This window comes from Bidens hawaiensis, unplaced genomic scaffold (assembly GCF_021521415.1).
Source record: "Bidens hawaiensis isolate Kalapana, Puna unplaced genomic scaffold, B.hawaiensis_p1.1 tig00040723_1, whole genome shotgun sequence".
NCBI classification, from domain to species: Eukaryota; Viridiplantae; Streptophyta; class Magnoliopsida; order Asterales; family Asteraceae; genus Bidens; species Bidens hawaiensis.
Genome location: NW_027497208.1, coordinates 69,947 through 93,500, shown reverse-complemented (window position 1 = coordinate 93,500; position 23,554 = coordinate 69,947). Strand labels below are relative to the sequence as shown.

General features: G+C 34.8%; 4 protein-coding genes and 1 pseudogene across 5 annotated transcripts; 2 read left to right on the top strand and 3 right to left on the bottom strand.

The window, feature by feature from the left end:
- Positions 1-193: 193 nt before the first annotated feature.
- Positions 194-4,268, top strand: LOC143592394 (acetyl-CoA acetyltransferase 1-like). The gene is made up of 12 exons (XM_077072328.1): positions 194-318; positions 407-505; positions 1,169-1,342; positions 1,410-1,732; positions 2,242-2,298; positions 2,386-2,471; positions 2,551-2,650; positions 2,746-2,856; positions 2,931-2,972; positions 3,052-3,138; positions 3,202-3,287; positions 4,072-4,268. Exons 1-12 carry the CDS (start codon positions 282-284, stop codon positions 4,100-4,102), a joined length of 1,233 nt encoding a protein of 410 aa, XP_076928443.1. The 5' UTR covers positions 194-281; the 3' UTR covers positions 4,103-4,268.
- Positions 4,269-5,002: 734 nt separating this feature from the next.
- Positions 5,003-7,314, top strand: LOC143592393 (WEB family protein At5g55860-like). The gene is made up of 2 exons (XM_077072327.1): positions 5,003-5,217; positions 5,723-7,314. Exons 1-2 carry the CDS (start codon positions 5,029-5,031, stop codon positions 7,208-7,210), a joined length of 1,677 nt encoding a protein of 558 aa, XP_076928442.1. The 5' UTR covers positions 5,003-5,028; the 3' UTR covers positions 7,211-7,314.
- A 63-nt stretch (positions 7,315-7,377) lies between these two features.
- LOC143592397 (uncharacterized) lies at positions 7,378-12,842 on the bottom strand (annotated as a pseudogene). The gene is made up of 12 exons (XR_013145924.1): positions 12,809-12,842; positions 12,678-12,738; positions 12,529-12,557; positions 11,023-11,108; positions 10,865-10,937; positions 9,473-9,694; positions 9,120-9,393; positions 8,927-9,025; positions 8,690-8,845; positions 8,561-8,602; positions 8,358-8,480; positions 7,378-7,671 (listed from the first exon to the last, which is right to left on the bottom strand). The product of XR_013145924.1 is annotated as an uncharacterized LOC143592397 (transcript).
- Positions 12,843-14,597: 1,755 nt separating this feature from the next.
- Positions 14,598-18,960, bottom strand: LOC143592392 (uncharacterized). Its single transcript, XM_077072325.1, has 7 exons — positions 18,684-18,960; positions 17,612-17,830; positions 16,630-16,716; positions 16,402-16,548; positions 15,640-15,666; positions 15,442-15,537; positions 14,598-14,920 (listed from the first exon to the last, which is right to left on the bottom strand). The coding sequence occupies exons 1-7, from the start codon at positions 18,954-18,956 to the stop codon at positions 14,720-14,722; spliced, it is 1,050 nt and encodes a 349-aa protein (XP_076928440.1). The 5' UTR covers positions 18,957-18,960; the 3' UTR covers positions 14,598-14,719.
- A 2,381-nt stretch (positions 18,961-21,341) lies between these two features.
- LOC143592391 (histone H2AX) lies at positions 21,342-22,519 on the bottom strand. Its single transcript, XM_077072324.1, has 2 exons — positions 22,175-22,519; positions 21,342-21,624 (listed from the first exon to the last, which is right to left on the bottom strand). Exons 1-2 carry the CDS (start codon positions 22,379-22,381, stop codon positions 21,403-21,405), a joined length of 429 nt encoding a protein of 142 aa, XP_076928439.1. The 5' UTR covers positions 22,382-22,519; the 3' UTR covers positions 21,342-21,402.
- Positions 22,520-23,554: the final 1,035 nt, after the last annotated feature.

Below are 23,554 nucleotides of genomic sequence, written 5' to 3'. Positions count from 1 at the left end.
AATTTATCTTATTTTACTTTTTGTAATAAAAAATAGTGAATTTATAAGTTGATAATTTGGTGAGTTTCCCAAGTAAATTAAACAAATACGAGTAATAATGATAAAAAAGACAATAGTCAAACACCCATTGGTGCTGACACGTCCTTCCCATCCCTCCCAATAATAATAATAATAATCAATTTTGAGTTTGAGTTTTGGACTCAAACTGAAGTCTGTAGTTATCATCTGTGTTTTGTAATCTTCTCTCTCTCACCGACTCCCAATAGTTGCTGCTGCTGATCATGCCTCCTCCTTATTCCGATCAAATTAACCCTCGAGGTACAATATTATTATTTATAAGTTTTTCCTCAATTCATCCCATAATTATTTAATTTTTTTGAATGTGTTTTTGTTTTTGTACATGTAGATGTTTGTATCGTGGGTGTTGCTCGTACGCCCATGGGTGACTTCCTCGGTTCTCTTTCTTCTTTATCTGCAACCAACCTCGGATCCATTGCTATTCAAGGTTACTCTTACTTACTTAATTAGTAATTACTTAGCTACCTACCTGCCTTTATATTTATATATTATTAATATATATATATACAACATAATGTAATTATATAGTGCAGTGTAATTGCAGCATAGTGTAATTACACTACTTGATTCTCACAGTTAACACGTTAATTTCATTTGTATGTTAACTTTCCCCTATATATTGAGTTTACTATCCCTCACTTGTGGCGTAGTGGTTCTCCAAATGGAGACCCGAGTTCAATTCCGAATTGTGGCACTTTAGGTGGATACTGGCAATGAAAGATTTAAGCTAGGCCTTGTACAAGGTTGGGTTGTCAGTTTGAATCCTGAGCCCACCCGGGTTTTAGTCACCCCGTGTGTTATGCCAGAGAGTTTTGCCCTTGTGGTGGCACAATGACTGTCAATTAGCAATCGGCAGTATGGTTTTCCGGGAGAACGCCCAAGCCACTCTGGAGTCAGTGTGGGCCCAGTTAATAGTCAAGACAACATAGTCTAGCCAAAGTGGGGCAACAGGTGGACAGTGCAGTGGCCTAACACACAAGAAAGTTGCCGTTCTAAAAAAATAAAAATTATATTGAGTTTCCTTGTCTACGAATACGGTAGTGCTTATAATTTAAGGTTTGATTGAACTCTTGTGTTTCTTAATTTTTAGCTGCTCTGCAAAGAGCTAACGTTGATCCTAAACTAGTGCAAGAAGTTTTCTTCGGTAATGTCCTGAGCGCAAATTTAGGCCAAGCTCCTGCAAGGCAGGCTGCATTAGGTGCCGGCATACCCAATACCGTCATCTGCACTACTATTAACAAAGTATGCTCGTCCGGGATGAAAGGTTGTTTCCATCTTCATTAATTAACTTATTATTAATTGTATAATAATATTGTTTTGTTTTGTTTCAGCAACGATGATTGCAGCGCAGAGCATTCAAACTGGCGCGAATGATATTGCAGTGGCTGGTGGAATGGAAAGCATGTCGAATGCGCCTAAATATGTAGCAGGGTCGAGACGGGGGTCTCGTCTAGGACATGAGACCATCATAGATGGGATGGTGAAAGACGGGCTGTGGGATGTTTACAATGACTTTGGTATGGGAGTGTGTGGTGAGTTATGCGCTAACACCTACAAGATAACAAGACAAGATCAGGATGATTATGCTGTTAGGAGTTTCGAGCGTGGAATTGCTGCGCAAAAGAATGGTGCCTTCAAATGGGAAATCGTTCCGGTGAGATTCAAATACGCTCAAAACTAGGGGTGGCAAATGTGACCCATTGGGTTGAATGGGTTGCATTAAAATGTATATAATGGGTCAAACTAAAAATGAATATGATTGAAACGGGTTGACATTTCTTTAAGTTTTTTTTTTATGGAACGAGAAAAACGGAAAAAACTTTTTAGTATATTTACGTTTTTAGTTTTTGATTTATATTTCAAGTTATAATTTTTTAATTTTTTAATTTTTTTTGAATTTTTTAATGAGGGGTTTTTTAAATGGGTCAAAACAGAAAAAACTTTTTAGTATATTTACTTTTTTAGTTTTTGAATTTTTTTTTGAAAATACTAAAATGCTTTTTCCGTTTTTCTCGTTTCATAAAAAAAAAACTCGAGAAATGTCAACCCGCTTTGACCCATTCTGACCCATTATATACATTTTAATACAACCCATGGGTCACATTTGCCACGCCTACTCAAAACAATGCATTGCTTTCTAATTACAATCATGGATGGTGTTAGGTGAAAGTTTCTGGGAAGGCCGCTAAACTCGTTGATAGAGATGAAGGATTGACAAAGGTACCTATTAAATGCAAATTTTAATAAAAAATATTATGACCATATGATTGTTAGAGAAAATAATAATATTTGTATGTATTTTTATAGTTTGATGCTACAAAATTGAGGAATCTAAGACCAAGTTTCAAGGCAGATGGTGGCTCTGTGACTGCGGGCAATGCTTCAAGTATAAGGTATGTAATTATGATAACTTAGTTAAAAGATATATGTTGCGAGAAGCCGAGAACATAACGAACTTTAACCGATGGACAGTGACGGGGCGGCTGCGCTTGTGCTGGTGAGTGGAGAAAAGGCGTTAAAACTTGGATTAAAAGTGATTGCTAAAATAAGAGGTTTTGCTGATGCTGCTCAGGTAACTTGTATTGTATTATTATTTTGTGACATACATACATACATACATACATACATACATACATACATAACGACTGACGATTGGGTGAATAATAGGCCCCGGAATTATTTACTACAGCTCCATCCCTTGCAATACCGAAGGCTATTTCGAATGCTGGCTTGACGGCTTCTCAAGTTGATTACTATGAAATCAATGAAGCATTTTCAGTAAGTATTTAATTATTTATGAACCCATTATTTTCATTTCTTCGGTGTGTTGGTAAACCGAACTGGCTTTGCAGGTTGTCGCCTTGGCAAACCAGAAGCTGCTGGGAATCGATGAAGTTAGTAGTCTTTAACAACTTTCTTTCTTTCTTTTGAATTATAAAGTTATCACTGTCGTGAAGTTATGATTTTTTACAGAAACGACTTAATGCTCATGGTGGAGCTGTATCCTTGGGTCACCCACTAGGTTGCAGTGGAGCGCGGATTTTGGTCACCTTGCTAGGGGTATGTTTATGGTATATTATTCGTCATTCATTGAGTTTGTCTTACAAAAATGCTCGTTTGCAGGTATTGAGGCAAAATAATGGAAGGGTTGGGGTTGCTGGGATTTGCAACGGCGGTGGAGGAGCATCTGCATTGGTTCTGGAGCTCATGTAAGTTTATTATTCATTCAAGTAATAATTAAATTCTGAAAAGTTGATATACTAGTATAATCTAAATTCTGAAAAGTAAAATTTATTGCTTTCATGTAGAGGTGGCATATTGGTTGGGTTGGGTCGAACGAGTCATGGGTCAAAACGAGTTTGGGTCAGGATGAGTTTGGGTCAGAATGGGTCAATTAAAAAAAGGGTTGATTTGGTTTGGGTCGGAATAGGTTAGGGTCGGACCGGGTTTTGAGTTTTTTTTTTTGTGTACGAGAATAACGACCGAAACATTTTAGTTTTTTTAGATTTTTTGTTTTTTATTTATATATAAAGTTATGATTTTTTTATTATTTTTTTTAAATTTTTTAGGGGTTTTCTATTAAAATATCTAAAACACTAAAATGTTTCCTGGCCAAAACCGGACCACATCAATCGAAATCGAATAAAACAATCAAAATGAAGCTAAAAGAATTCAAACCAAACAAAACCGAAACTGAAAAAACGGACAAAAACGAGTCCGAAATCGACCAAAAAGAAACCAAAACCCAACCCGTCACGGGTGAAAACTCGTGTTGGCTTGAAACCTGAACCGAACCCGTTCCGATCCAAAACCTGTCACATTTCCTTAAGTTAAATGTGTAGTGGAAGATATATAATTTAATGTCAAGACTAAGATCTATTGCTTTTAAGGGCTAAAAAGTTAGTATTATGTATATCATCTTATGTTATACAACTAACGATGAATGTTTATTAGTTTGGTTGGAATTTTGATTGAGAATTTGTCTTATTGCAGGCCAACTGCAGGGACCTTATCCAAGTTGTGATTGTGTTGCTTAGCTGCTAGTTAGTTACAAACTGGAAAATGTTGTAATAAACCGCTACATTTACATTTCATGCTTATCGTTTACATGAGCTTGTTATCTACTGTCACCTGCTGATTATGGAGGAAATATAAGAATAAGAATAATATGAAAATAATATGAACTGAATCTTGTGCACCAGCAGTAAATATAAAATGTTCTCTATGATAAAACTATACCATGGTTTCGGTCACAGGTTTTTTAAAGCCGTCTCATTGTACACTCCCGGTAATAAAAAGTTGAAACAAAATGTTTGTGTTGGCCACCATCGCCACATCCCCTCTCCCGAAACCTATCCTTGCCCCGAAAGAAGTAGACAAAGATCGATCAAATAAATTCATCACGATACCAACATTCTGATAAAATCCATACTATCAACGTGCACACGCGGATGGAAGATTTGAGGTTTTGTAACAAGTATCCGACGGGTCGGGTCAACCCATCTTTTCCCACATAACCAGTCGACTACGGCTTAATTAGTGGAGACTGGAGAGTCAAAGTCAACGACTAAAATGGAGAATTCCAGCGCTTATTTTGATTAAATAGGCCCAGGGTCGTATCTTTTTCGTCGCCTGTCTTGAGCTATTTCCATGCCTAGATTTTATAAAACAGAAAATAAGAAAAATTTTCTATAAATAGTAAGCTTTCCAATATTCATCTTTAGGATGTCCCACAAAATGAGGCTGACCATCCTTATGTTTTTGGTTCCAAATTCCCATCATTTTGCAAAATACAGAGAAGAGAATTGAAACACAGGATCTTCTTTTCTCTTCTCTGTACGTCTAATAATCGTTTTGATTTCATCTTTTTTCTGTGTGTCGAAACCTGCATACGTGTACTTTAGGCTAAATGTGATCATCTGTTTGTGGTACAAGAAAGAAAGCAGAATAATGTTTCCTTTTCAAGCAAGAAACCGCCAAAATGCAGCTGCTGCGTCCCCTCGAGGGAATGAGCAAGCCGTCGGGGAAATTGATACCAAACCACCTTTTGAATCGGTTAAGGCTGCTGTTACTATGTTCGTTGAAGCATCACCCAAAGCCGACAAACCTGTCTTAAAAAAAACCAGAACTATCGAGGAGGTACGTACATATTTTAAATCTTAGAGAAAACAGCGGTTTTCGTCCCTGTGGTTTGTCCAAATCTGTGGTTTTAGTCCAATAGTTTTATATTTGCGATTTTCATTCATGTGGTTTCATTTCACTTGCAATTAAACCCGAATTCACTAACCCCGTTAAGTTTGGTCGTTAAACCCATCAGCGTGCCCCTCATGTGAGGGGCAGTTTTGTCCCTTTTCACAAGCCCCTCACGTGAAGGGTTGGGGTGTATCTGGCAAAAAAAGAACAAAATTGTCCCTCACGTGAAGGGCACGATGATGGGTTTAACGAGATTAGTGAATTCGGGTTTAATTGCAAGTGAAATGACACCACAGGGACGGAAATCGCAAATCTGAAACTACTGAACTAAAACCACAGATTTGGAAAAACCACAGGGACGAAAACCGCAGTTCACTCTAAATCTTATTAATGTGACATGCGTTCATGCATGTTTATCTTATAACTAAATTGTAAATTTATCTTTTCGAAGAGCGTATTGGGGAGAGAAACACAACTGCATTGGATCCTCAAGGAGATTGATAAGTTCAAAGAACATGTTAAAACCGCAGAAGCTATGAAAGCCCAAGCACTTGGAGAACTAGAAAAGGCGAATAAAACATTGAATGAGCTAACCAACAGGCTACAGGACGTAAGCGAATCTAAACATGCATCAATAGAGGAGACGGAGGCTTCTAAGGCTCGACTTGAACAACTGGAAAACCAGCCAGCTTGGCAAGAAGCCGTTGACAGCGAAAGAGACCAGTACAAAGAAGCTGCCAAGGAACTTATTGCAGCCAAGAAACAACTTAATAAACTCAAACACGATTTCGAGATGGCCTTGGTTGCAAAGCAGACTTCGTTTCAGCGGGCTGCAGAAGCCCAACATGCCGCCAAAGTCAACCGCAAGAAAATAAGCCAGCTCTCCAAGGACGTCGAAGCCATGAGTCAAACCCTTGAGCGCGTCAAGATTGCGTCTGCGAAAGCTGAAGAAGATCACGACAGGCGTATGGAAGAAAAGGAAGCCCTCATAGAGTCCAAGAAGGAAGATCTTGACTCGAAAAGAACCGAGTGTTTAAACAAGAAAGTCGACCCTGCGTCCGGAAATCTCGAAAAAAGACTAAAGGAAACTAGTGAAGCGGTTAACGTGCTGCGGGACCAATTGGAAGAAGTGCGTGCTGCAGATATGGAAATGTTAAAAACTGCAAACTCGGAGGTCGACGAGGCTAAAATGCGACTTATTCAAGTTCAGGAGGAAGAGAAAAGTATTAGAGATATGGTCGAGTCCTTGAAGCGGGAACTGGAGGATGTAAGGCGGGATATTACCGTGTGCAAAGAAGACGAGTTAAAAAGCCAAGAGTTGCGAGTGGAACTAGACCAAATTAAACTGCAAGTCCAAGAGGCGATAACAAAGGAAACAATAGCAGCGACTCATGTAAACGAGTTAGAATCGAAGTTACACGAGCTGTGGTCCGAGGCTGAAAAGGCAACAGAGCAAGAACAGGAAATGAAGAAACAGGTGGAAATATTTTGGAGGGAAGCGCAGCGGTCAGAGCTGGCGATCCAAGATACCGAGGCCAAGCTGGAGACCGCACGAAAACAGGTTGAAGAAGCAAAAGCAGCGAAGGAGCTTGCAGATGATCAAATCCGTAAACAGTCGTCCTCGAAAAAGGAAGAAACGGATTCGGGGATTGTGGATGATGATTCAAATACCATCGCGTTGACGACGCAGGATTTTGAAGCGTTGAGTAGAAAAGCCGAAGAAGCAACAACTGCAGCTGATACGAAAGTGGCAACCATCACGGCTCAGCTCGAAACAATTAAAGAAAAAGAGAAAGGAGTCCTTGAGAAGCTGGAGAAAGGCCTGCATGAAAACAAGGAAATACAACAAGAGATCGACAACGCTCAAAGCACGGCCGATGCAGCAAGGCAGAGTGTAGAAAAAGAACTCCACAAATGGAGACAAGAAGCCAAACCATAATATAATGCCCACCTTTAAATGTATACATATATTTTGTTTTATTGATTCTAACTCTCTTTTTTCATCTTACTAGTTGAAGAAAAGAAAATTTCAAAACATGTATTATAGATGGTTGGAATTTTTAGTATAGTTTTAGTCCCAACTTAAATGATATTAAAATATTTCAGTTAAAAGACAAATGTACAACATTCATTTTTTCACTTCTAATCAGTACATAAAAAAATGGCATGTTAGTTGTTACCAGATGTTACAGAATCTTGAATCCTAGAAGCTAAGTATTTTACAGCTATTCAGGATGAATGATTTCTCCTATGCTTGACGCGTTTCAGAATGCAGAGGCGCAGGCGCTGACTAAGGGCCTCTAGTTTTGGGACTTTCTTTTTATCCTTTACTGCATCTGCTGCTGCTATTGCTTCTGCTTGTCCGCTTCGAAGAGGTGTTGCAAGCACCTTCAATGTCCCCTAAAAGTCAACATACTATCCGTTAGTTGTACCATTAAGATTTGTTTGACAACATACCAACAGTTTTCGGTACATTAACTGGCACACTTTAAATTATGCACGTGCATGTATATACATATAGGGTAAGGATCCTAAGAGAACCATTTGAAAATTGAGAACCATTTTGGACCACTAAAAAAACCTCTAAAAAAATATTTAAAAGAATTATAAAACAAAAAAAAAATTAAAAAGTTAAAAAACCAAAATTCTTATATTTCATTCCGGCTTCATAAAAAAAACACCTAATTATACACATATGTATATTTGTATTTCATCTCGATTTACAATGTACACATATGTACATTATAATTTATCTTAATTGTACATATGTGTATAAAGAATAACATGTATAAAATTAAAAAAAGAAGTATTATACATATGTGTATGATTTTGCTAAACCGATATTTTTCTTTAATTTTTTTCTATTTTTTTTTAGAAACCGGGATAAAAAATAAATTTTTTTGGTTTTTACTTTTTTAATTTTCGAGTTTTTTTTTGTCTTATAATTTTTTTATTTTTTTAAAGAGTTTTTTTTTGTGGTCCAAAATGGTTCTCATAGTTCTCAATTTCAAAATGGTTCTCACATGATCCTAATCCTATACACACACACACACACATATATATATACGCACAAGAGAGAGAGAGACCGTGTCATCGTCATTAGACGTGCTGAAGTCTGGAAAAGGTTCACCAACACTGCCCAGCGATGAGCATCCTCCCCAACTCTCTCTGTTTGAGCTTGTATAAGAACAACACTCCTCAAATGGGGGCTTGCAAACATTGGTAAAGAAAAGTCAACTTCCAAACAGAAAACGCATGGTTTGAAGAAGAACAACAATATTATCTATACCTGGAATTGTGATGGTTTACTCATGCTTGCAGCAGCAGTCAACTGCACCAATCAAAACAGAAAATTGAAAACAACCTTAAAAAAAAAGAATTATTGAAAGCGAAAACATTAGGGTAAAACAGAAATTACCTCTTCAACCTGAAGATCTCCCAGGTCAAAATATCTGTTTGGTGATACTTGAGGAGGGTGAAGAACATTGTGAAAGAAAATAGATACCGAGTCATAGAAAAACTGAGGCCGAGTTGAGTTGTGATCGCCATCGAACTTTATCGTGTTTTTATCTCCCTGCAGTATACATTATTATTTCCAAACTTAATATTAATGACAATAATAATAATATCTGTAACGAAGTATGAGATTTTATACCGCATAGGAAAGAGAGATAAGGTCTGAATGGTGGGGTTGTATAAACTTGTCACCCTTGGCATGTCCAAATAAAGCAGGAATAAACGTTTTCGGTGCAACCTGCAGCAGCAATTTATAATGCTAACTTGTGTATGTCATGGATATAACTTGATTGCTAATGTCTATATTATTAGATACAGATAGACCGACCGACCTTCAATGCATTAATATCCATTATATCAAATTTTGCCTTCTTTTGAATCACTCGACGCATGTACTGCAGAGCCACCTTCACCAGATTAAATAGAAAGAATTGGTCTGGTGTACATAAAAAGATAAAAACAATCAACAGTCTTTAAATTACCGTAAACTTGGGTAGCCGTATTTTATACACGTCAACCAGTTCCATCATTAGATTAAACAAGTTAGAGAAAGCACTATCCAACACCATTCCAGCTATAGAAGGGTCTTCAGCACCATAGAGTAAGCTGCAAAGCATAATTCAAAAATACAATAAATAAGCTGCATCGAGGGTGTTAAAATATAAGAAATAAAAAAAATAGCAACCTAGTAACTGCACCCATAGAGCGTCCCCATAGACCGATACGAGATATTTGTTGATTTGTTCTCAAATACGAGACAACAACCTTGAGGTCATCTTTCTCATGCCAACCAAGGCTGACGTAATTGCCATCCGATAACCCTGAACCCGAGAAATCAAGAGTGAAGACAGTAATGTTTGATGGTAGAAGAATAACGGCAGCCTCATTTGCATCTGCCCTGCATCCACTATATACACACACAGATGATTACATAAATAAGTTTCTCATAAATATTTTGTTGATGCGGTTAGAAATGATAATACAGTTTAATTAAAATCGTTTTTAACAAAATTTATCAATCAATCAATCAATCAATCATGCCCAGTAAAAATCCCACTGACAGCAAAGCTATAAGTAGGGTCTGGGGAGGGTGGGATGTAGGCACACCGTACCTCTATCCAAAGGAATAAAGAGGTGGCTTCCAGAGAGACCCTCGGCTCTAAGTACATGTGTATGAAGCAAAATAAAGGAAATCAAAGTTTAACAGTTATATAAAAACTACTACTAATTATAATAATATTAATAATAAGATCACAGTTTAACAGCTATATAAAAGCTAATAATAATTATAATAATAATAATAATATATGTAAGGGAAATACCATTATGGTATGTGACCTAAATAAGTTAAGTCTAAGCCCTAAGGTATTCAATTCTCTCTAAAAATCCTTAACTTTAATTCTACTTCTCCACGAATTCATATCCTCAACCATGTCCTCGGAGAGGTTTAGGTCTATCAAATCATGCCTAATCCTCTCATCCCAAGTCAATTTCGGTCGTCCTCTACCCCTCCTCCCCTCTATAGTAATGTTTTCTACGGATCTAACAGGATTCGTCGTCTGTCTTCTCTTTACATGTCCAAACCATCTCAATCTCCACTCTCTTATCTTGTCTGCTATGTTCGCCACCCCTAATCTCTCGCGAAACACAACGTTTCTTATTCGGTCTAGCCTTGTGTGCCCACACATCCAACGTAGCATTCTCACAAAATTTATCATCAAGCTTAAACTATGAAACCAAACAGGAACCAGACCGTTAGTAACGGTTCGGTTTCAATTTTCAATGGTTCAGTTTCGGTTTTGGACGAACAAAAGTTGGTACTAACAGTTGGGCTCATAAGTTTAACTAAAAACTCATCAAAACCGGCATCAAAATTAAAAACATAATATGGTTAAAGATGAGGGGGGCAAACTTGTAAGTTGGGCGATTGTGTTTAAATGACAAGTTTACCCCTCGTTACACATGTACTTTATGCATTAGCATTTGTAAAACTTTTAAAATCAAGTGTCTTAATTTACCCTTGTCTCATGTATTATATATAGTGCAGATAAATGTGATTAATTAAAAACAAAGGTACCTGTTTCCATGGCAGTATACGACACAAGGGAGACACGTGTCATCCGCAAGGTATGCCCTCTACTATTCGTCAGCTGCAAACCGCAAACAATGTCATTAAGAAATCTTTACAAATGAAAACAAGTATACGTAACTAGTTGTTTGTCCGTCCGTCCATACTTGCCTCGAGGTCTTGTCTTCTGAAAGTCCTTCCACCAAGAGTGAAGTTCTTTTCCCATAAATACTGTTCCGGGTTATACTCGGCTCTGTGTAATCAATCAATCAATCATTCACAAGACTTTAATGGGAATTCAATTAAGTTTGTAACTAGTAAGTGAAAAGTGAGGTTGGATATAAGCTATGCAGTCAATCTCGGTGGTATCTTGGTTATCGGTCATCATGTGAAATATCGGTACCAATAATATTGGCGATATTGACCGATATATCATCGATATTCCCAATATCAGCGTTTTAAATCTTAATTTTCAACTTTTAGTGTTTAATGTCGGTGTTTTGAGTCTTAATTAGTTCCTACTTGCTACAATTGTTAGTGTGTTTGGCAGTTGCAATAGGGGTGAGCAATAACCGAAACCGAACCGAACCGAAGTAACCGAAATTAACCGAAACGCACCAAACTCTTCATTTTTTTTCATATTTTCCAGCCTTTTTTCCTCTATTTCATGTATTATACGTATTAATAGTTTAGTACTATCATTTTAATGTATTTATATCTCCATTCCATGTACTAATATCTCAATTTCATATATCTATACCTTCATTTCATGTAGTTATACCTTCATTTCATGTATTTATAAGCAAAATTTTAGCCCATGTTTGATATCGGTTATTAACCGAAATTAACCGAACCGATAACCAATCGGTTCGGTTCGGTTAATGCTAATAACCAAACCGAACCGCTAGTTGCAAAAGGTTAATTTGTTAATAGTAGTAGGAGAGTATGTATACTAGGGGAAGGTTCATGTACATTTTGATCTTAACATGAGTACGTAGGAAATAACGCCAATTTATTTAAAAATGTGAACGTAAGAAACAATACCAACTACAATACCAATCTACATAAACAATGACTTATAATAACAAAGAAAAGAACCTAAAAACTACAACAAAAGAATCAAAATCAAGAACAAAATAATAACAGCATATACCAGCAAATACATATAACAGCAAAAGAAAACATCAAATAATAACAACCAAATATAAATAAGCAAATACTTATAACGTCTCATAATAGAAAATTAGCAAATACGAACAAAAAATAACATAAAACACCTATAAAAATAAACCTAATCATAACAACAAATTGGTTCTCACCGTTTTCATGTTAAGAATAAAATGTATTTGATCCTGTTTCTGTATACTGAATTGTTAGCGTTAAAGTGCTATATATATATATATATAAACTCTGCATAATATTAAAATTACCGATATCGGATATTTTTCCGCATTAACTGGTTAGGATATAAGTAGTAACTCATTTATAATGAAGAAAAGTAAGTAATTGAGTGGTGAATAAAATGATAAACCTAAATGTGATGATAAGTGGTAATTAATCAATAATATTAATATTCCAATTGAAAATTAGGGCATGGAAACAAACAGATCTGCAATGGCAATTAACCTACACATATATATATATATATATATATATATATATATATATGATACCTGGGTGGTCGAATGACAAAATTGATGAACTGCTCAATCATATTGTTGGCCTGAACAAGAACTCTAACCGGAACTCATGAGTTTGACTGCTCTGAAAAATAATAATAATAATAATAATAATAATAATAATAATAATAATCAATGAATGCCTCAATGGTCCAGTGAGTGAGTACAGCAAGCAAGTATGACTTTCATCCAGCTCACTTCTCCCTAAATAATATTAAATTATTCAATACACTCAGTCATACATACATACATACATACATACATACATACATACTTCCTCCATTTATTATATATCCAACTGTCTCCATGGAGTTTGTTTTTGTTTCGCACAAATAGGTTTAAAACTTAAAACTAGTTTGGGTTGAAACCGGTTTGGCTTGGTTAATAAAAGTTAAAACTGATTTAAGATCGGTTTCGGTTCGGGTTGAAACCGGTTTTTTTACTAGTTTACAATTGGTTTCGGTTTGATGGGTTTTGACCGGTTTTTGCTTTGTTTTGGCTGGTTTTGGTTTGGTTAACCAGTTTGTAACCGTTTTGGTGGAGAAAATTACAAACCGGTTTCGAACCTATGGTTTCAGTCGGTTCCAAAGAGGTTTCTGCATAAACGGTTTCAAACCGGTTCAGTTTCGGTTCGATTTTGGGTCGATTCAGTTAACCGGTTTATTTGCTCGCTTCTAGTGGGGGGGCAAAAAGCGAGACAGGTCAAGATGATTCGGGTAAAATATGTTTGGTTAAATCACGGAAATTAAAATTTGTTTACTTTGAATTAGGACCGAGTGCATGTATCAGTACTTGTCCCTGTCTATTCGATACGAATACCTAAATTTACATCCATCTTATTTTTGCATTTTCATCGTTTGCATCCAACATTTTTATACATAACATAAACAATATTCACTCTTTATTTTATTTTTATGTTTTAGTATATATATTTTTGTGTGCAGATATGAGTGGAAAAAAGATTTAAAAATAATAATAACAAATAAAGAAATATTATTTATTTAATTGAAAAGATCATATTTCATCTAAAAAGATAAAAACATATAGGGAATGAGATGTATAAAGTGATAAACAAATTTAAAAAATATGATTTTTAGATGAAGTATATGGTTAGGGATAAGGTTGTAAATGTTCTTACTATCAAATTTGAAAAAGAATAACCTATAGTACTCAATTTTATAAGTGTTTTTTATGTATGTATTAGCATCAGTAATGTCTCCTACAGTATAATCAAAACATAAATCAAAGATGATTATTTGTTTTCTCAAAACAAACATAAACAATTATTAGAGAGAACGAAACCCAAGACAATAAACATATAATGAAAGACTATTTTGAGAATTTAGCAAGCTTATAACCACAATAGTATACAACATATCTATACGACTATAAAAAAGTATCACCAATAACTCAATAAGGACATGTCAAAATATTTTCTCTCTCTCACACTCCACGAGAATAAATCGTCTCCACTCACAATCTTATCACGTCTTCTCTCTCTTCTAAATACTCCCAATTGTGTGTATGCGGGGTTGTTCAAACGAACTAGTGAGTTTGATTAGAGCCCACGTCATCTCGGGCTCAAGCCAATAATAATACGACCTGGGTCAGTGCGGCACGATTTTTCCAACTGGACTAGATATGACCCCATGCCCGTCTCGCCTGCAACTCGTGGCTCGACAAGTTGGTTCGGTTTAATCGTTTTACTGATTTTATAAATTTCTTTTTATAAAAGTCTCAAATAACAAGTCAACTATCTCAGACAATATATTACCAGACTACCAACATACAAGGAAATAAATAGTCCAGCCAAATAACTTGAACTAGGCTCAACAATTTGCATGAGTCAATAAGCTTGAGCTAGATCTAAGAGTGTTCATTATTCGAATCGGACTCCATAAGCCCAAAATTTAAACCGAACCAAGTTCAAATGACGAATTTAAATAATCTAATCGGTTCCCTATTGAGTCCAATTAATTATTCCATCAAGCTTATTTGAGTCGGTTTTTAATATCTTAATCGAATTCAGCTTTAAAATTTTCAAATTCGAATAACTTGAACACCCTGGCCAAATCGGTATAAGATTTTAACAAGCTAATATTCAAATAAATAATCCTATGTATCATTTTACAAAATAACTTTACAAATATACATCATTGAACAGTAACTTTGTTCCATGAAGAGGTTAAATATTGCTTTCATCAATGTTTTTCTCAATAACTTCAATGCAAGACCCAACCGATTTTCCCTCGGACATGGCTTCGGCAAGAAGAGCACGCACTTGTTTGTGTCGGCGCAGGATAAGGATGGTGTTTAGTACAGCCCATCTCACCTGAGAATCTGCTTTCTTCTGAGTGAACCCCAAGCTGCTCAGTAACCTATCAAGCTATATTATATAACAAAAAAACAATTACTACAAGTTTTTTTTTAGTAAACTGTGGTTTTCGTCCCTGTGGTTTGTTTAAATCTGCAGTTTTAGTCCAATAGTTTCAAATTTGTGATTTTCGTCCATGTGGTTTCATTTCACTTGCAATTAAACCCGAATTCATTAGCCCTGTTAAGTCTGGCTGTTAAACCCATCAACGTGAGGGGCATTTTTGTCCTTTTTTTCCCCAAATACACCTCAGCCCCTCATGTGAGGGGGGCTTGCGAATTACGACTGGGATTTATTTGGGGAGTAAAAGGACAAAAATGCCCCTCGCATTGATGGGTTTAACGGCCAGATTTAACGAGGTTAATGGGTTTAATTGCAAGTGACGTGAAACCACAGAGATGAAAATCGCAAATATGAAATTATTGGACTAAAACCGCAAATTTGAACAAACCACATGGACGAAAACCGCAGTTCACTCTTTTTTTTATAGAAAAAATAATTTTTTAAAATTCCATAATAAACAAAGTACATACTGTGTTGACGTCAGCAAGGCCTCCTTCAGCATAACCGTAAAGAAGATATTCAGTTGCAACTCCTGCTAATGCTATACATGAAAACTTGTTCAACATCTGAAAAAAATGCATTTCTTCATTTCCATAAGATGACTAAATTTCTGCTTTGAACCAAATGTGCAAACAATGTAATTAAATATGATTAAAAATGAAAAATACCGTTGCTGTTACTCTTCCTTCGCTTATCTGCGCATACAAAGTTTCAAAAATTTTAGCAAATATTAGGGGTGTGCGTGGTGCGGTTCGGTGCGGTTTTTGGCTAAAACCAAACCGAAAACCAAAACTTCGGTTTTTGGAGTTTTTGAAACCGTTCGGTTTCGGGTTTTCGGATTTCGTTTTGGTTTCGGTTTTTTCGGTTTTTGCCATTTGAGCTTGAAAATTTTAGGCCGAAAAAAAAAAGTTGACAAAAAATAATTTATTTAGTTATAAATAATTTTGTTAATTGTAAAATAATTGACTATTATACATTTGATCAAAAATATTGAAGTTACATATTTATTAAATTCTTATAAATTACTTAATATAAAAATATAAAAAAAAATTAGGAGTTCAGCTCGGTTTTTTTGGTTTTTTTACATGCAAAACGAAAACCGAACCTTTAGTGCGGTTTTTACAAAAACATAAAACCAAACCGTCAGTTTTTGTTTCACTTCGGTTTTTTCGGTTTCTTGCTCACCCCTAGCAAATATATATTTATTTAACATGTTTGACGAGTAACTTAATCACACAATAAAACTCTGCCTCCAAAACTTCTCACATTTAACGGGTTTTTTTTTCATGTTAAAAATTGACAAGGGCTTACATGTTAAATTAGAAAATTTTGACAAATTTACTTTTGATGGTACAGAAAGTGATTGACAATTAGAAGATCAACAAAACAAGTTTCAAAACTTGAATTCAATACGAAGAATGCATGCTTACTTGTTGAGTAAACTCGAAATCAACAAAAACTGTGCCAGCTTGAACATTAAGTGATCCTTCCTTCTGAAAAGCTTCCAAACTTGATAAAGTATATCCTTTCGGAAGTATTCCGAGTAAATATGCAATCAAGAAATGTCCAGCTTCATGCTACAACAAATAAACCTTACAACTTATTATAAAACATAAAGTTAGCTGGTAGCTGCAAGTTTTTGATAGATGATATCTTACTTGAATAACTCTGTTATGATACTTTTCACTGATGTTATGACCGATTGTATCAAGTACCAGGCTGCTAAATCCTCCAGCAAAAGCCACCTACAACATATCAGTTCCCACATTATCTACAAAGTTGTCAAGTTCAAACATTATCTGCAAACAATTTTTAGTATATTTTTTATTAATAGTAAAAGCCTCGCATCGATCACCGCATCGACTTGTGGGATCAAAACGTATCAATTGTCACGTCGCTTTTTAAAACTAAGATTTTAAGAAAACAGATTACATGCATAGTTATTAAAAACGGTGCGTCCCTGCGCCTAGGTGAGATTTCAGGGGCGAGGCGATAGTCAACCGCCTTGGTTGACTAAAGTCGACATTTTAAGAGTAAAAGCGGCAGGTGCATATTTTTATATTTTTTTTCTATTTAATTTGATTTTATGTGATAAATACTTGAACAGCTTACCAAATAATTATGGGATTAACATAATTAACAGTTAATCTCTATTTATATAACGAACACATTAAACTTTATTGGTTAGCAATATATATATATATATATATATGTATATTGTTTTAGATTATGAGCTTATTAATATTCAGTTTTGTTTAAGATTATGAGCTTATTAATATTCTGTTTTGTTTTAGATTGTGAGGTTATTAATTTTTTTGCTTTCGTTTTTATATTTATTACTTTATGAAGTTTTTTCTTTTGAGTATGAACAATTTGGTTATTTTGGATTTTCATATGATTTTGGACACTATGGTTGAGGATTAATAAAAAATTTACAAGTAATGGGGCTAAAAAGTTGATAATACAAGACTCAAATGTAACGGGGCTAAAAAATTTAAATAATATATTAACGAACGAACATAAACAAATTTAAATGAACGAACGTTCATGAACCAATGAGGCGCGTGTTCAAGTTCGTTCGTTTATTAGAAAAAACAAACATAAACATGTGACAACAGAAAGAAGTTTTAGGATACATACAGAGTCCAATGTCCATATGAAGAAGATCCCCAATGAGATATATAAGAGTTCTTCCGGGCCAAAATCAAAGGCGTTCCAAGCAGAAACGAATCCTAAGAACGCAGCAATGAGGAGGTTTCTTTCTATGGTGCCAAGGGTGTTATCCTTTGGTGCTAGAAGAGATGCAGTCTCTATGCCATTCAGTTTTAGTTCATTTAAGCTGTATAACTTTTGGGGTACCTGTATTGAAATAAATTGTATTTACTTCATATTGTTATAATCATCTGCAACATATATAATAAGCAAAATGAATCACTGTGTAACTTTTTACAACTGCTAATTCACACACCCTGTAAACCTTGGCTCATATCGAGTTTTCTTTTTAGGAAAATTGGATTTTAATAATCCAAACTGTGACCTATTTACCAATAATAATAATTCACACTGACAATTTGGTCGTTAGCAGTCCTAACTTTCACTTTTGTTACTAGGAGCAATCCGAATATCATAATAGTCATACACTTATTATAACCGATTTATATTTGATTTCCACTCAAATTTCGCTTGTATGTTTCCCCCATTCAGTTCATAATCATCATTGTGAGCCAAACCAACCCAGCTGGCTGGTCAATCTCGTATGCCCGGAAAATTCATTTTGGTACAACTCCGCTTGTAATCGAGTCAAAATCAAATGAATCCATAACGAATAACTACCACGATTGTCGTTGCCGATGAACGTGAAATTTAGGGCTTTCAATAGTCAAATTAACAGTATGAATTACTATCGGCCAATGTGTTAAACTTTCGATTATTAAAATTGAAATTTTATTGTCCGTTTTGTCCACAAAGAGCTCACGGATTTGTTTTTGGCTGCCCAGGAGGTCACCCATCCTGCTACTAGTCCCATCTAAGTACGCTTAACTGTTGGTGCAGGGTATTTACTTATAAACCAAGAATCTCTCATGTCTAAAGCCGATGTGGGATTGGCCTAGAATGTTACACTTGGCATAACTTTAAGCTAGAGCTCGTTTATGCTCGGCTCGTTTATGCTCCTAATTAATTATTATTATTATTATTATTATTATTTGGCTACCTGTTGGGCAGCACCGAAGGCTTTGAGACCACCAGGTTGAGAGTGTAAATCTTTAACAAGAGCAAGTGCAGCTCTGTCATCACCTTTACTCAACTCTTTATCCACTTGTTCCAGTAACAAAGACCTTTTCAATTCACCACTTACACCAGCTTCAGAAGATGATGCTGCAATGATCTTTACATTACGAGTAAGCTTATACCTTGATATTGAAGTGACTTTTGGGCAGCATATGCTGTTGTTGTATGTAGATAACAACACAAGACCACCATTCATAACCCTAACTGGAGTTAGAAATATTTTGCAAGAATGAATTTGTGAGACGTTTGGACGGTGGGTTGATTGTATGTTTCTCCTTCACCCAATTTCCATCCTTTTTTTATTTCAACCTAGATAAATCTTTTATTATAAAACTAATTTATATCTCTTCTATTTATACAATTCAATCAAACCCAAACTTTCTACACTCATTAGCAACCCAACTTTCATTATTATTTTTTCAATAAATATAATTTATAATTGTTTTTCTAAATGGCTAGAAATATAAAAAATAATAGTTTTATATTAAAAATACTATATTCATCATACATATTTAAATAAGTAATGTTAATTTTATATTATTATTTTTTAACTAACTCGTTTTATAATAAAATTTATACGCTCACAAAAAAAATTTAAACAAGACTAAATTTTTATAAAAACATAATTATTAAAAGTTATTAGCAAAACCCAAAATTAGACATAAAACAAATTATTGTTAAAGAATAAAGAAAAAGAAATTAAAAATATACTCACTCATATAGTGACATGTGACACCAATATGAGTTGCAAACTAGCTTGCTTGAACAAACTACTTTGCCATCAATTCAATGTTTTTTAATATTTTTTTATTCTAAACAGTGTGGTAAATCAATGATGGTTTGCCAATAGGAATAGTCTAATCTTAAAATGAATAATGTCATTTGTCGGTCTACGGAGGTGATTAGAATTTAGGGAATGAAGTTACACCGAATTTGTATTCGCCAACTATGTCACGGCTGAAACACCGTTGCTTAAGTTTTAAATTACATTTTTAATACTTTTTTTAAACTCAATGTTACAACTTGTCTAAACATTGTAAAAAAATTTAAAACCGATAACCAGCTTTTGACCTACATACCATTTTCCCTATTCAAAGTCAAATTTTTCGTATTTTAAGACTATACAGGAAAACGTTATCACTTATCAAAGTATCTGCCCACGAGACTTTACATTTTATTTATCTTTTCAGTATTACTTAAATAAGTTTTCGACCTTTATAAAGGAGGGAAAATCTATAAAACTCTAATTTTACTTTTTACCTTTTCGAAATTTAAATAGTGGTTAACTAAAGAGACAAATACACATTTTCAAACATTTTCATCAAAAAGTTATGCAACACTCTTACCAAGACAGATTATGTTTCATTCTTTGTTTGATACATACTTAAACTAAATACAACACTCTTTTAACTTTTTCCTTGTAAATTCTCAATTTCAACGGTATATGGGTTTTCTAATAAAGCTTATAAAGAAATATTTACGACAAATCTTATAAACAAACATATCATACGAACATCTGTAAAAAAGGAGATACGGCAACACAATATATAGAAGTCAAACGCAATTCCAACTTTGATGGAGTGATAATGTGATTAGGATGTTAAATACTTGGTTAGAGGTTCAAACCCCACGTGTACAAAGTTTAGTCATTAAACAAATAGCAGTCAAACACAATAAATAAAAGTCAAACAGTAACACTGTACACACTACACACTTGTTGATTCAAAGGTACAATATAGTTAAACTTCTAAAAAACTATGTCATTTTAGTGAAAGAGCTTTAATGATCCCGATTTATGGTGTACACGGGGTAGCTTTGTAAAAAATTATGTATTTTATAGAACAAATAATCGGATTTAGTAAGTGAAATATTTTCGTAAGAATTGTTTCAAAAGAAACCCAAGTTGAAAAACAGACGTCATCATCATCGTACTCAGTATATCCCATCAATAGCAAAGTTATGGTAGGGTCTAAGGAGGGTAAGATGTAGACAACCTTACCTCAACCCCATAAGGATAGAGAGGCTGCTTCCGATGAGACCCCCGGCTCGATAGTAGTTTTGCATCAAGCCTTGGACATAAGACACATAAGACACAATCATCGGGGCACCGGCTGATTGGTGCATGTACCGTTGTCTTTCGGCTATCAACGCCACCACATGATACCTGATTAACATTCCACCACTTTTAACGTTATTTTCACGAGATTAGTAAAATAACATCAAAATTAATGCTATTTTACTTTTATCCACCCAAGAGTTCACACATATATACATTATATGTGCGCACCGCAAGTAGGGCGTAAATTAACAAAACCACATTTCTTACAGCATATCATCAATTATTTGTTTGCTTTATTTTGTGCACATAAGATTACACATCCACTACTAATCAGAATTGCTTTTACTTCATTTGGCTTTTCATTCATTTTAAGTTCAAGCTTTTGCAACTTTTAATTGGCCATTGACTTTTAATATAAATAACTTCTAAAAAAATTAAAAAAAAAACAAATCACCAAAAACAGAAGAAAAATGACAAATGCTTTCATTTCAACAACATAAGTTCTAATTCACAAGACCAGAATCATAACCAACAAACCACAAACCGAAAATAAACACTATACTAAACATAACACCGATTCAATTTAAAACTCTTGAGAAGCAGATCCAATCTCCCCCTTTTCCTTGCCAGCCTTCTTCGGGAGCAAAGTCGAATGAATATTCGGAAGAACACCACCATTTGCAATCGTCACAGCTCCCAGCAACTTACTCAACTCTTCATCATTCCTCACCGCCAACTGTATATGCCTCGGTCCAATTCTGCTCTTCTTATTATCACGAGCTGCATTCCCAGCCAATTCCAACACCTAATCATAACAACAAAAAAACCCCCAATTTTCAGAATACATATTACCAAATCAACAAAACAAAACCCCATAATATCAAGGTATCAATCAAAAACCCTAATTTCAAACATTTAAACAAAACCCCAAATTCCGAAATCAATTAACAAAACCACAAATTTCAGAATCCAGTTCAAATTAAATTAAATTAAATTAAACATCCAATTTTATAAATCAAAAATAAAAAAAAAATTAATTTTGGAGTATTGATCAAAAACCCTAATTTCAAAATCTGAAACAAAAACCCTAATTCAATAATTAAAAAAACCTAATTTCAGAAAATAGATCAAAAACCCTAATTTCAGATTAAAAAAACACTAACTTCAGAATCTAAAAAAACCCTAATTTCAAATTTTTTTTAAAAAAAAACCCTAATTTCAGAATCAGAAGTAGCAACCCAAATTGCAGAATCAAAAAAGTAAAAAAAAAAAATTACAGAATCCAAAAACAAAAACCCTAACTTCAAAATCTGTAAAAGAAACCCTAATTTCAAAACAAAACAAACTAAACATACCTCAGCAGCCAAATACTCAAGCACAGCAGAAAGGTACACCGGAGCTCCAGCACCCACCCGTTGAGCATACCTTCCAGCCTTCAAAAACCTCGCAATTCTACCAACCGGAAACTGAAGTCCGGCCTTTGAAGATCTGGAAACAGACTTCGTAGCCTTCGGCTTGCCTCTGCCGCCTTTCTTCGCTTCTGAATCAGCCTTTGGCGCCATTGAAAAATGCTATTGATCAACCCTAATAATATTATTAATAATACCCAATTTAGAGAAATGTGAGTTTGATGATGTTAAGTTGGTTATTGGGTGTTTGTACTTATAGCCGGTAGTGTTTGGTTTTGATTGGTGTGGGTGGGTTTACTGGGATTGCCAGCGTGGCACTGGGAATTTTTGGTTTTTGATTTTACGCGGGAGAGTTACAAAGTTTGAACGAAAGTTTCGAACGCGTATGGTTTTGTTACTTTTGTATAATTTATAAACTGCAACTATATATTATACGTTTTTATTATTATTCCTAAAATTATGAAATTATTTGTGTGAGCAGAAAACCGAATTAGAGCATTAACCGACCGTTAATTTTATGTATTTTTAAAATAATCTGAATTTGCAATTTCAGTTCGGTTTTCTATTTTTTAAAAACCAAACCGGACCGATTAATAGTGATGAAGATTGTGATTAAATTTGGAAGTAGAACATAATTATGAATGAAGATTGGGACTAGACTGTTAATATTTTTTTATTAACAACTTTGTTGAATTTAAAACCCTACTACTTTAACAACTTTGTATTCATATGATACTATACGCTTTTGTCTTATTATGTTCGTACCAAATACGCGGCTTAGTGGTCGATCCGCCGCTTATCGAGTACACGTCAATATCGGCAGATCAAATCCATCATAAACCGTACCTAATACGCCGAGGATCGATCGATCCGCCGCTGATCAAGACAATAATTTAATTTTGGCACATCCGTCTCTCTTTCTCTACATATATCATGCTCATTTCTCATTTTTCATTGTAGACAATATTTTTCGTTGATTAGATATAGAAAGTATTTGTGTTTTGTATTTGTTAAACTATAATGGATTTATATGATATTTTGTTTGGTGACGGGAACGACGAGCAGTCGAGCTACGCATACAACGATCAGCCGGAGCAGTCGGGCTTGCCAGATTTGAATAAACTTCACGACTTGAACCATGAGCCGGGGTATGGAAATATCGAGCAATACGACTTACCAAATCCTGACCAGGTTATTCAGTGTGTTTATATAGTACAACAACGCGTTAGTTATTTTTTAAATATTATACGTTGTCTTGCCAAAATATTTTTTATCAGGGGTATATCATATACGGCGGTAGTCACCCTTCGTGGCCGGAGGATAATA

Coding starts and splice junctions, on each gene's coding strand:
- LOC143592394 (XM_077072328.1), top strand. CDS start 282: ATGCCTCCTCCTTATTCCGATCAAATTAACCCTCGAG. Junction 2,299..2,385: donor GAGATGAAGGATTGACAAAG/GTACCTATTAAA, acceptor GTATTTTTATAG/TTTGATGCTACAAAATTGAG. Junction 2,973..3,051: donor AGCTGCTGGGAATCGATGAA/GTTAGTAGTCTT, acceptor GATTTTTTACAG/AAACGACTTAATGCTCATGG.
- LOC143592393 (XM_077072327.1), top strand. CDS start 5,029: ATGTTTCCTTTTCAAGCAAGAAACCGCCAAAATGCAGCTGCTGCGTCC. Junction 5,218..5,722: donor AAACCAGAACTATCGAGGAG/GTACGTACATAT, acceptor ATCTTTTCGAAG/AGCGTATTGGGGAGAGAAAC.
- LOC143592392 (XM_077072325.1), bottom strand. CDS start 18,956: ATGAATGGTGGTCTTGTGTTGTTATCTACATACAACAACAGCATATGC. Junction 16,717..17,611: donor TCATATGGACATTGGACTCT/GTATGTATCCTA, acceptor GATATGTTGTAG/GTGGCTTTTGCTGGAGGATT. Junction 14,921..15,441: donor GCCTTGCTGACGTCAACACA/GTATGTACTTTG, acceptor TATATAATATAG/CTTGATAGGTTACTGAGCAG.
- LOC143592391 (XM_077072324.1), bottom strand. CDS start 22,381: ATGGCGCCAAAGGCTGATTCAGAAGCGAAGAAAGGCGGCAGAGGCAAG. Junction 21,625..22,174: donor TTGAGTATTTGGCTGCTGAG/GTATGTTTAGTT, acceptor TGTTATGATTAG/GTGTTGGAATTGGCTGGGAA.